The sequence below is a fragment of the Lytechinus pictus genome, chromosome 7 (assembly GCF_037042905.1).
Source record: "Lytechinus pictus isolate F3 Inbred chromosome 7, Lp3.0, whole genome shotgun sequence".
In the NCBI taxonomy this organism is placed as follows: domain Eukaryota; kingdom Metazoa; phylum Echinodermata; class Echinoidea; order Temnopleuroida; family Toxopneustidae; genus Lytechinus; species Lytechinus pictus.
In genome coordinates, this window is record NC_087251.1 from 18,831,873 (window position 1) to 18,849,719 (window position 17,847).

The 17,847-nt window shown below is 35.4% G+C and overlaps 1 protein-coding gene across 5 annotated transcripts; it reads left to right on the top strand.

The window, feature by feature from the left end:
* The first annotated feature begins 465 nt into the window (after positions 1-465).
* On the top strand, positions 466-15,661 carry LOC129264817 (E3 ubiquitin-protein ligase RNF8-like). Of its 5 annotated transcripts, none has more exons than XR_010294113.1 (8): positions 466-2,170; positions 2,478-3,329; positions 8,676-8,849; positions 9,264-9,380; positions 9,964-10,101; positions 10,720-10,988; positions 12,336-13,585; positions 13,648-15,661. XR_010294113.1 is itself a non-coding variant. In XM_054902764.2 (7 exons), the coding sequence occupies exons 1-7, from the start codon at positions 2,036-2,038 to the stop codon at positions 12,557-12,559; spliced, it is 1,845 nt and encodes a 614-aa protein (XP_054758739.2). In that variant the 5' UTR covers positions 466-2,035; the 3' UTR covers positions 12,560-15,661. The 5 variants fall into 5 exon arrangements, 2 of the variants coding, with proteins under 2 accessions (XP_054758739.2, XP_063958214.1); XR_010294112.1 differs by having other exon boundaries at positions 10,720-10,924; XR_008584891.2 differs by having other exon boundaries at positions 12,336-15,661.
* The last annotated feature ends 2,186 nt before the right edge of the window (positions 15,662-17,847 follow it).

The following is a 17,847-nucleotide window of genomic DNA, read 5'->3' on the forward strand; positions in this document are numbered from 1 at the left end:
TTTTATGTTGTTTTATAAAAATAAAGCTAAGAAATGACTGTTAGGACATCAGAGTTTTGCCCCCCCCCCCCTAATTTTTCAAGACCAAGAAAAAAAAAATAGAAAAAGAAAGGCATAAGGATGAAATATAGGCCTATTATTTTACAAATGTTATGTCAAAATCTATCACAAACTATGATTTTTGTAATAAAAATGTCGAAATTTTTGCTCGCTCGCAACTTCTTATCAATTTTATGCGATACGCCATATCGAGCCCCCTAAAGATGTTTGGCTCATTACGCCACTGGGAAAATCCCTTCAAAGAAACAAACAAAAAAATCATCTTTGAACGGCTGATCGGGGAGAATATGGGTGAAAAAAAATTTCTGGCCCCCCTATTGGCAGGAGCTGGATCCGCCCCTGAGGCTGTGCCTCAATTTCTAAAATACCGGGTATGTACATATTATTATGGGAAAATATGAAGTAGAAGTGAATGTAACTCAAAAATTCAAAACAGTTTCAGGTTTTTCTGTACATTTAATGATTTATTGCAGCCTTTGTTCTTCATCTGTAGAAAACTTAAATAGGAATCGCCTGTCACACTGCAGCCACAGTTTCACACACAGATTGCGCAACTGCGCATTTTGCCATTGAAATTGCTTGTGCGACAATTGGTGCGTAGTTTTAAGACCCCCTACCATATGCTTAGCCTTAATAGGTAGACAGCTAAAATCTATCTATCTGGAGTAGCAGAATAACTGATGAAACAGAGACTGAAGCTGTCATTCTAGTGCTAACTATAGTATTAAACATACCATGGCATATGTAGCATACTGCTAGCCGAGTGCTAGCCATAATTGTTTTAGGCCCATAAGCTAGCAGAACATTAAATTTAAATAAAAAACAACAACCCACAAACATTATGTTAGTTGTAAGTTTGTTGTACAGGTAGGTGCTCAAATCTACACAGTGCTCCTTGTCTGCGCATGCGCATATCTGCGCAATTTTAATAAAAGAAGACCTGCAACAACCACAAACTTTACACCTGCAATATATTATAGATCTAGACAGATATTGAAAAATCCAAGTCAAAGTGGTGGAAAAATATTGAATTTCAGGCATTTCATGTAACAGCCTCAAAATGCAGTCTTTCTCATACAAATCCCTGAATTGTGTGTAAAGTGAATGGGTGTGCGCCATTGTTTAGTTCAATCAAAATGACTGGCTGTGGGGTTTTTCAAAGAAGATCATATATTTCTCTCAAATTGTTATGAGATTTTTGGCACATTTACTTTCAAGAATATAAGGAACCTTATCAACTTAGAATTTTATCGGATTTGAAATGAATTCACGCTCAATATTAGGTTAAGGTTAGATGCGCTGACATGCCCCACCCCCAGGACACGATGGAATTTACAATGAATAAAGAAAGTTCTATGTGCGATTGTCCCGTTTTAGTTATGGGGGGAACAGGGGTAAGGATGGGTGATCTGTTGTCCAGACAGTCTAGCAGATGAAATCATATTTTGTTTTGGATTTCCGCAACATTGGTGCATTCAATACTAAAATAATTTAGAATATTTGTGCTTTGTAATTTTGTCTGATATTACTTTCAATTCTTAAATAAATGTTAATCTCAAAGTTCCTGAAATTACCGTCTTGTCCGTACAAATTACCTATCCGGACACACAACAATGGGGTATACTGAACAATGAGTTTGAATTTCATATCTTTGTTTTTGGCATAGCCACTGGTCAAGGAATGACAAAATCTATTGAACATCGAGATAAAAACAAAGAGCAATTTTAACTCATTAAATGGTTGTGTAGCAATTAGCAACAAGATGTAAAACAATACACACCAAAAGTGAGGTAATATTAGACAAGGCTCCATATAAACTCTTTTTTTTTGTGATGGCCTGAATGCCACCGAATAAACGTATGGTGCCCTTATATATGGAATAAATATTTAACAAGTTGTGACTACTTTGATCCTTATATTTGCTTCCCAGGCAAGCAATAATCATTTTCGTCCAAATTTCTTCTTTAAATTTGATATGAAGGTAACTGTTGGAAGAGGGATGGATGTGAGCATTCAGTTGCTAGCGTCACAGAACAATCTATTCCTCTCAAGAAAGCACTGTACATTCAAACAAGTGGAAGGTGGAGGATGGACAGTGATTGATAACAAGGTATGTTATGTCATTGAAATTCACATTATTATACTGAATGTTTGTATTTTGGGTCATATTCTTTGTTACTGAACTTTGAACTGAATTTTCAATCGTGTTTTTAGAAAGTTATCCTTTGTCTTGTCTGTTGATGGAGGAAATAAATCCTAGTATTTCATATAGGGGTGAATTATACTTGATTTTTTTAATCTGGAAAAAATTATGAGAATACAACAAGAAACCTGTTCTGATCCCGTACTAAAATTTAAAATTGTACATGTATATCAATTGGGCTATTGAAAATTGATTATCTATTTCATGTTTTCAGAGCCTGAATGGTGTTCAGATTAATGACAATCGGGTAAAACCAATGGAGCCGGCAAACCTGAGAATTGGAGATAAATTAGAGTTGGGTCAGGCAAACAAAGGACAAGTGAATGAGTTTATCTTCACAGTGTGCTGCATAGACCATTCCGCAGAGGAAGTGGACAAACTCCTGAGAGCTTGGAAGAGGAGGGCCGAAAAAATCAAGCTCAAGTTGGCGGCAAAATCTTCTCAACCCATGGACAGCGAAAATAGTGTAAAGTCAGATTCTCAGTCGGGTAGTCTTGGCTGTTCATCATCGGGTGATAGAAAACGAAAAGAAAGAGATGAACAGAATGTTAGAAGTAGTGCATTCAATGAACCTTCCACCTCATCTGATGTAAAGAGGACTAGACTTTCTCTTGATGGTAATCTTAAGAACTCTGGATTTAGGCAGCTCATGGAGGAGGTAGGGGCCAACATGACAGCTGAAGAATTGAAAGCAATAACAGAACTCTTAGCAGAGAAGAAAGGAGAGAACAAAGGAGAGAGTGTACTTGAAAGACTTCGATCGACTGTGAAGAAGCAGGAGGAAGTGGAGGAGAAGAATGCCAAGCTTGAGGTTGAATACAAGACCAGGGTGGAGGAGAAGGAAGAGGAACTGAGGCAAAAGGACAAAGAGCTTGTAGAGCAAAAAAGACTTCAAGAAGAAGCAGTAGAAATGCAAAAGAGACTCTTAGAGGAGAAGGAAGAAGCATTGGCAAAGATGAAATGTGAGATGGAGGAGGTGTTGGAAAAGCAGGTCAAGGAGAAAGAGACAGCTCTAATGGAACAGCTCAAACAACAGAGAGAAGAACTCAAACATGAGAAAGAAAAGGTAAATTGATTTAAATTCACATTAGTGACTAATTCAGAGTAATTATGATTATTGAAAGGTCCAGATTCATTCCACCAAAATCAGTTTTTACACAAAGAATTCTGTCACGGGCCAAATGGGTCATTCCATCTGGATTCACTCAGTGGTTGCACCCGACCCTCTCAGTTTTTTTGTCTCACCTGCATAGCAGAGTGAGACTATAGGCGCCGCTTTTCCGACGGCGGCGGCGGCGGCGTCAACACCAAATCTTAACCCGAGGTTAAGTTTTTGAAATGACAGCATAACTTAGAAAGTATATGGACCTAGTTCATGAAACTTGGCCATAAGGTTAATCAAGTATTACTGAACATCCTGCCTGAGTTTCATGTCACATGACCAAGGTCAAAGGTCATTTAGGGTCAATGAACTTAGACCATGTTGGGGGAATCAACATCAAAATCTTAACCTAAGGTTAAGTTTTTGAAATGTCATCATAACTTAGAAAATATATGGACCTAGTTCATGAAACTTATGCATAAGGTTAATCAAGTATCACTGAACATCCTGCATGAGTTTCACGTCACATGACCAAGGTCAAAGGTCATTTAGGGTCAATGAACTTTGGCCGAATTGGGGGTATCTGTTGAATTACCATCATAACTTTGAAAGTTTATGGATCTGATTCATGAAACTTGGACATAATAGTAATCAAGTATTACTGAACATCCTGTGCAAGTTTCAGGTCACATGATCAAGGTCAAAGGTCATTTAGGGTCAATGAACTTTGGCCAAATTGGGGTATTTGTTGAATTACAGCCATAAATTTGAAAGTGTGTTGGTCTAGTTCATAAAACTTGGACATAATAGTAATCAAGTATCACTGAACATCCTGTGCGAGTTTCAGGTCACATGATCAAGGTCAAAGGTCATGTAAGGTCAAAGAACTTTGGCCACGTTGGGGGTATTTGTTGAATTGCCATCATATCTCTATAAGTGTATTGGTCTAGTTCATAAAACGTGGAAATAAGAGTAACCAAGTATCACTGAACATCTTGTGCGAGTTATAGTAGTTTTCAAAATCAGCACTGCTGCTATATTGAATCGCGTGATGCAGGTGAGACGGCCAGAGGCATTCCACTTGTTGTTGTAAATTGGTACACATAAAATTCACCATGGCCCACGCACAAAACAAAAAAATTAGTCCAATCGGTCCGTCGGTTCTTGTGCTACGGCCCGCCCTTTTCTCATTGTTTTGACAAAAATGGGCGTGACCTTCAACTTTCAATGGCCATTGCGTCGTAACGTGTCGACCAATTTTCACGAAACTGGTACCATTCAAAAGGAAATTCAGAGAGGAATCCAAAACATGCATCAAATAATGTATTGGAGCAATTTATAAGGTCATGACCTTTGACCTTGAGTTTGACCCCCGGATAAATAATTTTTTTACTTGATTTTCGTGTATGTTATCCATTAGTATGATATTAACAAAATGTATTAAAACCAATGATGATATTTTATTTCTTCATATTTTAAAACTCTTCAAAAGATACCAATTATCTGATCTGAAATTGCACTATTGTCCCACATACTGATATTCATATTAGTAAAGTGTTTACCAGTCCTATGATATATGATTTCTTCCAATCTTAAGTTACAGTATGCAAACAGATGAAAAGAAATTAAGCTTATCAGTTGATAAATGAAACATTTATTAACATTTATGCTTATGAATACATGTAGGTACCTGTTTAGGCATTTTGATATTGATATATATAGGCAATATATAATAACTCAAAATCTGCTGGGAACTACAATATCCTGCTTTCTAGTCAGCTGTACTCCCCAAAGTGAAAGCATCCTTGAGATCCTTGATGCATCAGCATTGGATACATTCGTTATAATGATAATGTTAGAGATGGATGATCAATTGGACAGATAATATTGTATCTAGCTACCCAGCAGGTATCCTTTTTCACTGCCTCCCCCATTGAAAAAAAGACAGTATCTACATTTTGCATAAGTTGAGATATGAAGCATTTTGTGTTTTCCAAAGCTGCTCAATACTATTTTATTTCTTAGTATTCTTTAATCATCAAATTGTTGAGTATATGCCTATTTAAGGCTCCCAAAACAAATATTTTATTTTTATTTTTTTTTAATATTGAAGAAATGTACCGTAGATAGGCCTACTCTTGGAAAGTCGAAGCGAATGCTCGGTTTCTCCATGGAAAGATGCAGTACATGTATCTACAGATGGACCAAAATTCCATTCAGTTTTATTATCACTTGCTTCATTAACCATGAAATAATTTGTCATTGTGTATTTAAAGGGGAAAATAATACCTGAGACACACAAAGGGCGCCCTGATAAAAATGAGTTTAATTAACATGTTCTTAATCTGTGGGTACTGCATTTTTCCATGGGAAACTGAGTATTTGCTTAAAATCTAAATTTACACAAATATCTCAAAACATAAAGACAACATTTGTATGTTTGGCCTGAAATAGGCATTCTACAATTTGATAATAAAGGAATAATTGAGAAATAAAATAGTATGGAGCGACTTATAAAAATGTTAATGCTTAATAATAATATCTTATCTTGTGAAAAATGTAGATACTGCATTTTGCCGATTACTTAAACGTTGCTATTCAGAAAGCAATTAGGAAAACTGGATGTGTCATGTGAAAAAAGTGGCTTACTGACTACTCTTCTGAAAAAAAAAATGAAAAGAAAGTCAGACACTGCGTTTTTCCATAGGGGTGCAGTGTAAAGATGGATAAATGTACCTGCTTGATAGTTAGAAACAATATTATCTCTCCAATCTATCATCCATCTCTAACATCATCATCATCAAGAATGTATGATGCTTCAAGGATCTGAAGGATGTATCCACTTTGGGGGAGTACAGCTGACTAGAAAGCAGTATATTGGAGTTCCCAGCAGTTTTCTAATAATGAGTTATTATATATTGCCCAATATCAAAATGCCTAAATAGATACCTATTCATGAGCATAAATGTTTCATTTATCAACTGATAAGCTTAATTTCTTTTCATCTGTTTGCATACTGTAACTTAAAATGGGAAGAAATCATATACCATGGGACTGGTAAACACTTTACTAACATGAATATCAGTATGTGGGACAATAGTGCAATTTCAGATCAGATAATTGGTATCTTTGGAAGAGTTTTAAAATGTGAAGAAATAAAATATCATCATTGGTTTTAATATATTTTGTTAATATCATACTAATGATTAACATACACGAAAATCAAGTAAAAAAGTTATTTGTCCGGGGTCAAACTCAAGGTCAAAGTAAAGGTCAAAGGTCATGACCTTATAAATCGCTCTAATACATTATTTGACGCATGTTTTGGATTCCTCTCTGAATTTCCTTTTGAATGGTACCAGCTTCGTGAAAATTGGTCAACACGTTACCAGGCAAAGGCCATTGGAAGTTGAAGGTCACGCCCATTTTGTCAAAACAATATGAAAAGGGCGGGCCGTAGCACGAGAACTGACGGACCGATTGGACTAACTTTTTTTGTTTTGTGTGTGGGCCATGGTGAATTTTATGTGTACCAAATTACAACGAATTCTGAGAGGGTCGGGTGCAAAATTGCACATTCATTGGGTGAATTGGCATGGAATGACCCAAATGCTAAAGCAAGGGACAAAAATCTCTAGAGAAAAACCAATGCCTAAGTACTGTTATCACAACAAATTATGAAGTAGAAAATAAATTGGAATTACAAATCAGTTAAATGATTACAAATCTTTAATTATAATTAAATTCAACAAAGTTCACATCCATGAATAATATCATCAATAGTATTGCAGAAAAATAAATCATTCAAAAGAATAAAGTTCTTAACTGGTTTCAATTTGTTGGGGCCCATTCAAGAAAACAAGTAACAAGCACGGAACAATGTTTATATTTTATTCATGAACAAACCCATCAAATTGGCATAATGTCATGAATGTTGGAAAATTTTAAAATGTTTTTATTTATAAAATTTAACATCAAATAAGCTTCTTGATAATATGCAAGTAATGTCGGTCACTTTTATTATTTTGTACAGATTTCCAATATAGTTTTGAAGACTTTTTGAATTTTTCCGGTGGGAAATAATTTAGCATGTATGTGGGTTAAAAATACTTCATAGAAATCTTCAAAACTCCTTCCTGACATAGCAGCATAAAATGTGAAAATCATGTCGATATCACAGATCAAACAATTTACTATTTATGTCTGCCAAAATGAAAATTTTGTCGGGATGGACGTTGCCCTTAAGGTAAAAATAAAACAGGGCAAATCACGTCTTGCTATCTTTAAGTCATTAAACGTAATGCCCAGTTTACTACAGTACATGTACTACACGACGCATTCAGAGAATTAAAGGGGTAGTTAATTTGTGTAACAAAATTTTTTTAAATATGTTTCATATACGTAGGCACTTTGCCAAGACTTTCGTTCAGTCTCCAGAAAAAGCTCTAACATAGGCAACTTCATTGATTTAACTTTGACAGATGCCTCATTTGATTAAATCTGAAAGTGAGATGGATACGTGAAAATTCGCTAGAGTGTTCCTAAAAAACACTAGCTACATGGGAGAGGCATCATTCTGTATTATTTTTTTTCAAGTTTAATGAAAACGGCTTTTCTCCCCCCCCCCCTGCCTCTTTCCCTCTTTTATTGGTTGTCTCTAGTCCACATGAACAAGTGGGTCACTGGAATGCCCATTTACATAAATACAAATTAAAAAAAGGATTTGTATAGCGCACGTATCCACCTTGCTAGGTGCTCAAGGCGCTCCTATATTACCACGGCTTAGCTAGTCTACCGATTCCAGTGCGCACAGCTTTTTTAGGAATTACTTCCTGCCAGTACCCATTTACCTCACCTGGGTTGAATGCAGCACAATGTGGGTAAATTTCTTGCTGAAGGAAAATACGCCATGGCTTGGAATCGAACCCACATCCTTCATATTGAAAGACGAGAGTCTTAAACACTAGACCACGATGCCCCCACATCGCAATAATATGAAAGTCATTTGGTATAGCAATCCTAGCATACATGTAGGAGCCTTACCAAAGTCCAATTGAACTTTGGTCAGTTCAGCAACAATTCTGCTGAGCACCCTTTCCCTTCCAATCTGACTGATTAAGCTTTCAGACAAGACAAGATGAAAAAATTATAGTAGAAAAGATACTGAGTGGGCTTCTTACTGAAGTACTTTGCGAAAAGTGGCTTGAACTAATCAGGAAAGGTACCTTACAATGTTTTTGGCTGAAGCTGACCATATCAAATGAAGCATCACAATACTATAATCCTTTATCATTATGCTCCGTGCTTCAGGTTGACAATAGTCTTCAGGAGTTCAGCAAACAGTTGGCTGAGAAGGACAGGAGCATGAAGGAAGAGCAAGAGGAAATGCAAAGAAAATTAGAAGAAGCTATCAGAGAGAAAGAGGCACAGATGTTGGCTCAGCTGGAAGCAGAGAAACAAGCTCTGATTGATGAGAAACAGAAAGTATGTGCAATGTTTCTTTTTTAAATAAGTAACAAAAAGATTTTTACAATGTGATAAGTATTGTGGTACAGTGAAGACATGGATGAAACAGTGGGAAGACTAGTAGTCACTTCATCTTTTCATGGTGAATTTTAACAAATGTTCTGTAGTTGTGTAGAAAATGTTAGTGTTGATTTAGAGAGATTAAGTGTAGAATGCCACATAGGGTTATTGGTGTTTCACTGATGAACTTTGTCACTAAATGGCACAAATTAATTCAATGTGAAAATATGAGTACTTGATCTATTAATTCATTTGAAAATATCTCATTATAGAAATGAGAATAGATTGTAAATCAGTTACGGTCGTAATTTGATATCAGCTTGTCTCATTGGTTTATCATTCACAGCAACTTTTCTCCCTTTTCTGTTTCAGGTTGAAGAAAAGCTGCAAACAGCATTAGAGAAGGACAAGGGGCTGGAGGAAGAGAAACAAAGATTAGATGACATCATTCAGCAAAAAGAAAAAGAAAAGACAGATATGGAAGATGAGGTAAGAAGTACTTCATTATTTATTGCAGTAATGTATTGTTGCAAAGGGATTAGGAAGTGAGTGTTGTTTACATGCATGTGAAAAAGTCGTGAGCTCTTAGATAGAATTGTCGACTGCTGGATCACTTAAATTGTATGGTCATGTTTCTCATTCAGCTTGCCTTGGTAAAACAATATTGCAAGGAACATTAGGTAAAGAAATATGAAAAACTGCATGAGATGGAGAGATAATATGGTTGTTTGGATAAGAGTGAAGTTTGCAAAATGTCAGAGATCGGTAGAGGACAGAAATGGGAGGTGAAAAGTAGTGGGTCAGCTTCAGTAGTGCCCTGATGTGATAGATACTAAAGTGCTAGTAACACTATGGGCTCTGCCAAACAAATTATTGACTGATGAAACATTTGCATGACACCAAAATCTGTGCAAATTTGGTCTGTCTACTGCAATTCTGGAACTCTCTTGATGATTTACAAATGTGCCTATACAGAGATTGAATGGCAATACAGACTGGAAAACTGTTGCTTAACAAATTTTCTTTCATTCATCACATTAATGACAGTCACATTGTGTTTGTTTGGTTCTAGATGGAAGCTAGCCGCTTAGAACGAGAGGAAGAAGAGAAAGTGAAGATAGAAAATGCAAAAAGGGCTGCTCTTGATGACTTTACCAATGTCATGGAGAATGAATTCCAATGCAGTATTTGTTCAGAACTCTTCATTCAGGTGTGTCAATTTATCATCAATTGGTTTATAAATATGACCAAGTAAAAGAATGGTCTGAAAAACCCATTTGAATAAGGTTTAATACCTGAAATTATGGTGCAAATATACACTACTGAATGATACGCGCCGTATAAGCTAAAACAACAACAACCTCAATACCTGAAATTATTGAAAAAAATATAATCACTATTTACAGTTACTTTGTAAAGAGTTGAAAAAGTAAAAAAAAAAAAAAAAAACCCTTGGTTAACATAATAATCAAATGCTACTCCAAAAATCCAACATTATTTGACTGAAAATTGCACAATATCACATCATATTGTTCATGTCTGTTGCTAGATGTATCTGTTTTAATATTTTATTAGATTTTTCTCATTCGAAATAGCCGGTTGTACATTTGGTTATATAGTACGATCTATGGATACACTTCATTTACAATTACAGATCTCTGTCAATGTTAAAAGTGGAAATTAAGTGACAAGTTAATGGGGGAAGAAGGCATATTTTGGAACTAACTTGACTGTATTGTCCCTTTAATTAAAAAAGAATAATAATTAGAAAGAAAGTACAGGTATACTTATATAAATGCAACATGTTTTTTATCATTTCTTTTTTCAGGCGACAACTCTGAACTGTTCTCATTCTTTCTGTGCATACTGCATACACACATGGTTTAAGCGGAAGAATGAATGCCCGAATTGCCGTGTCAAGACCACCTCACACAGTCGCTCCATTGTCCTTGATAACTACATTGACAAGATGATTGAGAAGTTAGGAGACGAAGCCAAACAAAGACGAAAGGAGATAGTTGAAGAGAGGAAGGGTGAATGAACTTTAAGTCATTATGGACAGTGTTTATAAACATCTGATTGAACATAAGATTGAAAGTAATTATTTTATCTGTAACACAATGGCTCTGAATGTAATGATAGTGTCTTTTTTCATGGATGTGAAATTCATTTGGAAATTATCTAGAGCAATGCAGAAGGAATTCATGAAAAGTGTTGCAGTTTATGTCTCAATTTTTATGATTAGTATTGACAGAATTGAAGTTCTGTTAAAGGTAATACCCATTAGACAAGTTAAGTGAACATTCTCTTTTTTTGCTTGCAACTCAATATCTATTATGAACCAAAATTTGTTATAATTACAGTACTGTTTAATGCTGGATACATGAATTGCTTTAAACTTTCCTTGCTTTATGTGTAATATGATTTGAACGAATGAGTGAAATATCATACGTTTGTTGACTAGAGTAACATAAAGCAGACTGCAAACTTTGACTCACATTTCATTCATAATACACACAAGAGTGCATTAAGTGTATTGTAAATACATACATTCACAATAGTGTGCATCACTTTGTAAATTGTACACACAAAGCTTTTCTTTTCAAATAACCAACCGTAAGTAATGATTAGCATAGTCCTTACAACACTCTTCTTAAGTTTGCGCATTAATATCAATGTTGCATAGGAGGGGTTATATCTAGATGGCAGGCAAAGGGTGAAAGGAAACCAAATCCATTACTATCAATGTTGTATAGGAGGGGTTATATCTAGATGGCAGGCAAAGGGTGAAAGGAAACCAAATCCATTACTATCAATGTTGTATAGGAGGGGTTATATCTAGATGGCAGGCAAAGGGTGAAAGGAAACCAAATCCAAAGAGAATCGATCAGAGAAGGAGTAAAATGAAAGGATTGATATAAAAGAAGTCTTATCAAAATCGGTTGTAAAAATGTTATGGAAGTTTGAAAAATCTTGTTCAAACATGGCAAACATGCTTCAAAATAGCTGATTTTGTGGGCAACTCTTCAATTGTTTTATACACAAATTTTCAGATTTTCCTCATTATCTTTCAAATTGCATCTTGCCTCCTAAGCATTTATTACATATGTCATTTGAAAATATAATTCACACAACATATGTCAAGGTAAGGTGAAGATAATCATAAATATGTGAAATAAATTTGAGGGTCCCGTAGTAAGTTCAAACTTCCATAACTCTTAGTCTATAACCAGTTTTGATGAAACTTGTATTGAATTTGCTCCTTTTATTTCACTCTTTTCAATAAGATTATTTTCATGGGTTTTGGTTTCTTCTACATGGATTGGTAGTATTCCCAGTGTGGTAGAAGCAAGGTCTAGCTGTATCTCCAGTGTGTTCAGATCGTAATTGCAGATCATAATACCCTGATCTTCAAACTTATCATTTCTATTATTGTTCTTCTAGGTGAGGATCCAAACTATAGCACCAGGCCCAATGCTGGCGTCACCACTGTTAATTCTGTCCCTGTTGTCATCTCTGATGAGGAGGATGAAGACGAGGATGAAGAGGATGAAGAAATTGAGTACTACGACAGATTTGATCGGTTTGGTCGCCATGGCATGCGCCGGTACTATCATACTTCCGACGAGGAGTTAGACTCAGAAAATGAGGATGATGAATACTACTAACAAAGTACCTAATCCTCACTCCATATAGATCATCATGATTTGCTACTTTTTATTTCAAGAGAACTGTGATGGAATCATAAAACGGCAACCATCTTTTTGCTGTTGCATTTTATTTATATGCACAAAATTTTAAAGGCTAAAAAAATTATTTTCATATTTTGTTTACCAAAGTGCCTCGATAGAGATTGATGTCAGTTGTACACAGTCTTCTCTCTTCTCCCCATTCCCGGATCGCACTCTAAGAAGCGTGGGGGGGGGTCTTATATTGATTGAAAAAAGGTTATTGCACATATATTGATAATATAGTAATAATATCCAAGTCCTTTGGAAGCGCATAGAGACATTATTCATAATTGTGATATCCGCTATACAAGAACTGTATATTATTATTATTATTATTATATTGACTAGCCTTGAGGAGAACATCAAATGTGTCGCCTGTAACAGAATCATATTGGCCCGAGTCTTTTCTGGAAGAAGAGCCAGTCAATATTATTATTACCTAAGGCTGTACAATGTGTAACTCAAGCTATTATTTAGAACAATTTATACATGTATGCCTGTTTGCTTATCACTCCTGATTTCAGGTTATTCACGAACAATAGCGAAGTAACCCTTGCTAAGCAATTGTGACGTAAATTGTTACCTTGCAGTCGCGCATCATCCATGGCGCACACATGTACACTTAACGCATAGAAATCTTGCGCTTGATTTTGTGTATGCACTAAAGATGCACTGACCACGCCGCGCATTATCTACAATGCGTTGGTTCATAAACTGGTTCCAGCCAGATTTCTAAAATACTGAACTTAGCGATCAAAATCGGCTCCTACTGCACAAGCTCACTAGTGGAAATATGGCCAATATTGCCCTCTGTTTTTGTACAGGATTCCTCTTGGCAAAGCCCGGGGAGGGCAACATGACAAATGTTTACCTCGTTGGTCTCGGATTGAAAGTAGCGAGCGAAATATGATATTTATTTATCTGCTAAAATGCCTTTTAAAGGTAATGTCAAATATTATTCTTGTGTGAAATATTTCTTCTAATCTTTTTTTCAATTGCTTTCGAAAATTCTGTCTTGAAGCAAGGCGTCTCGGTCTACAACATGTATTGCAATGTGTAGATTTGATTTTTACTCGTTTCTTTCAACTTTAAAATTGAAATACCCTTAGCCCCTTTCGCCCTCCATATCATGTATTGATTCAATCATTTTTGAGATAATGAAAAATAAAATAATAGCAATGAATTAGTCTTGTAGTGATCAAAATAGTATCATCAACCCTAATGGCATCCAATGATTTATTGTCTTTCTTTGATAATTGTATCCACAGTCTTCTGCTGCTCTGTTTCTTATAGTATTGAATAGGCCAGAATTTCTACTTCCATCACAAAATAAGGTGTGCCAAGTATTTTGGGGTTTATGATCAATGTTTATGTCATATTTGCTCCAATGCAAGTTGAAATCCTAACTCTGATACCTGAACCACACATTTTTAGTGGCATTTTCATAGCATTCTATACAAGTGTGGATTGAAATTTGTGTTACTTAATAATAATAATATACAGTTCTTGTATAGCGCATATCACAATAATGAATAATGTCTCTATGCGCTTCCAAAAGACTTGGATATTATTACCCCAGCTATAGCTTGGCAGCCGTAATTACTAAGATTACAGCGCTCACGCATTTCAAGGAATAAATTCCTGCCAGGCACCCATTCACCTTACCTGGGTTGAGTGCAGCACAATGTGAATAAATTTCTTGCTGAAGGAAATTACGCCATGCCATGGCTGGGATTTGAACCCACGACCCTGTTTTAAAGTCCGGAGACTAATCCGCACAATCCACAACGCTCCACAGCGTTAAGTCTTGAGTGTAATTATCAGAATACCAATGAATAAACAAAAGAATACCAACCAGAAATTTTTAAATAGTACTCCTGCAATCATATTGGAATAAAGCATTGTTGATTGGTTGTTAAACGTGTTTTAGAATTATGGCAGTAGTAGCATTGCCTGAAAACAGTATATTCCTGTAGAGAACACTTGAAGGCAAAGGAAACTTGCTACTTTATATCATAAACTCCAAAATATAGCAATTTCTTAGCTTTATTCAAAATCTTTAAATTGTGAGATATAAAGGTTTTACAAACTTTTGACAACAAACTTCAAATCACCCACAATGATGATTGAGTGTAATGCTCTTTAACGGGAGATGAATGATGAATGAATATCTTCACAAACTGATAGCTGTCCTTTCATGCCTGTTGTATTAGATGGTAGTTGTGGCCATTTTGCTCCCTAAAAAACTTCTCCCATTGGTAAAAAGGTTCGGGTTTTTTTAAGGACATCGTGAGGTCTGACTGGTTTGGAAACTTGATCTTTTGAAGCCAACATTCAATAATTTTCCTGATAATGTGCATTGTACAGTTTCAAAATTCAGATGAGGCAGTAAGACCCATAACTGCTCTCCATCTTAGTGGTATTTTTTTCCTTCTTGTGAATCTTCTCATTGCTAAGAGCATATGTATTATTTGCAATATCAATACATACTTGCTGATCCTGAGAAATGTAACAGTCATTACTCTCATTGAATTTACCATGTCAATACACAATCATCTGGACTTGCTAGAGTACATTTTCCAGCCTTGGCAAGTATGTGCTTGATGGGTTTCATGATTGTGAGATCTAATTATCAACATATCATTGAATCAGTTTTTTTCAGAAGATGACCTGAAATAAGTACTTTAACATTAATTCACACTGACTCATAGCTCCCATCAGAGCTTTATTCATTAAATTTCATATCAATCTGTCGTTACAAAAGACATCCATACAAATGTTTTGAAATTAAATAATCTGAGAATAGTTTATTTACATATAACTCCTTGGTGTTAATTGCTGGTATTACAATAATTGTATTTTTTGGTTATGAATGAGCTTTAAGTGAATTATTCACCTTTCTTGAAGGGTGAATTATTTGTTTTGTATCGATCCCATACCTTGATGTAAATAGTCAGTTTGCCAATGTTTTCATTATTTGTATCCTATTGTACAAATACAAATACTGTTCTTGAATAAAGCCAGTATCTTCAAATATTATGCCTATGTGTACACAAAATTGTTTAATATTACTCATATTTGCAGACCAGCATGCTTAGACAAATCTACATAGGTGTTAAACAACCCAAGTGGAATAAGAGTAAGAGTTGCATCACTGTTTATAGTGATATACTACTTTACAGCCAGGTCTGCACAGGCCAATAGCAACTTGTTGCATCTGAAATTTTGGCCGTGTATGACAAACTAATTGGCCACATATTTAAGCCTCTAAAAAGATAATGGCCATTATTATTTTTCATCGTGTTCATTACATGGAAGCAGAAAAATAGGAACACGATGTTTTGTTGAATATTTAAATGACTGAACGACTGATTATTCTTTCCTATCCACTTTCAATTTATATATACATGTATATTTTTTCCCCTCAGCTCTTTTGAATAGTTACATTATAGTTTCTTCCTCTACTTTCCTCCCATATCTCATACAAGCTCAGCTCCAAATTTTCCTTCCTTATTCAGGCGATATAATAATTATTATATATATATTTTTTTTTCTCCACTCACCTCTTTTAGATTTACCACATTTGCTTATTTACATGTATACTATGGTTTCTTCATAATACACCCCCTCTTCTATATTTGCTTTTACCTTTTTAGGCAATTTGCTTCCTCTTTTTCACATATAAAGCGTTTTTTTTTTCTACTGTATAGTCTTGTTTTTTTCCCATCACACCTATATAGCGGATTACAATATCAGTTACACCATATGTGTATTTATATTTTTTCATATACATTTCTTTTTTGGATATATTTATTAACATGTCACGCATAGATACATCTTTACACTTACCTTCTTCTCTTAGTTTGTTTAATGCTTTATCATATATACTTATATGTCTATTGAGCATTATCAGTTGTTCCCCATTCTTTTCCTTTTTTCCCCACTCTTATGCACCAGTTTATTATGCCTTTCTTTGTAACCTGTTTGACCCACCTCTCACTAATTCTCTTTTTATTCATCTCTTCCTCATACCCTCTATCACTGTTTTGTTCCAGATCCTGTTTGATGTTGCCTGCCTCATTATCTTAATCCCAGTCAGACCGCAGGTCCCTATGCTAATGAGCAAAAAGGCCAGATTCATCCAAATCATCTCGTGGCTGAATCCTCCTCCTTGAAAAATCTCGTGATTCGTGAGATTTTCTTTCTCTAAGAATTTACCTGTTTTAACCTCAAGTTAAATGAAATATTATTGCACCATCAGATAGAGTAAAAGTTACTCTTTCATATTGGTCATTTATTTTGTATACAATATTTTGTTAAATAAGTAAATTTCTGGCCTGAAATTGTGCCTCAAAACTGAATTTTCTTCCTCTGTTTTCTTTTGCAAATTGTGCAAAACTTTTTATTTTGAGCCTCAATGATATCTATATCACCATAAAGCTGAACTTCTGTACTTTCTCACAATGCCACTCTTGATATGCGGCACCTTTTAATCGGGTCAAGATCACACTTTTCCCACCAAGGTACAAGACGAGATTTCTGAAATTTTGTACTTGCATGAAATCCAGAGTTCTGATTGGCTGGATAAGGTTCACAGAACAACAGGCGCGGGGTATTTGAGGAGATTACCACATGGGAAGTGTGACCTTCCCACGAACCCAGGCACTGGAACCGTTGGAATTTGCCATTGTGTGGTCTTTTTGACCAATCAGAGTGCAGTATACTTGTTTTCAAGCTGCTTTATGTACTTGGCAAATGAAAAGTGTGATCTTGACCCGATTAAACCAATTCTTATTTTGAAACCTATATCATTTCAAAGCATACATATTCAGCTTTATCATGATATAAAAATCATTTGGGCTCAAACAAAAATAAAGTGTGAAAATAGCAGCTTTTGTCAGGTGAAAATATTTATTTTGTAGCATATTTTAGATCAAAATTTTAACCTATATTACAAAATCTTTGAATAAATCCAAACACATGACCTGAAAGAATGATTCTTCTTCTTTACAATGGTACCAAATTCATGAAATTCGATGCATAATTAGAGTAGCAATGACCGAATGAAAAGAGGCGTTTTGGTCCGCATCAAGCTCATTAAATATGCAAAACATCTCAAGTCATGAATATCACTTGGATGAAAGAAGCCACTTTCTTGGGACCTGCAGTCCGACTGATCCCTCTTGGCTTGAGGTCTTTTACTGGCCTTACTTACACTAACTTCC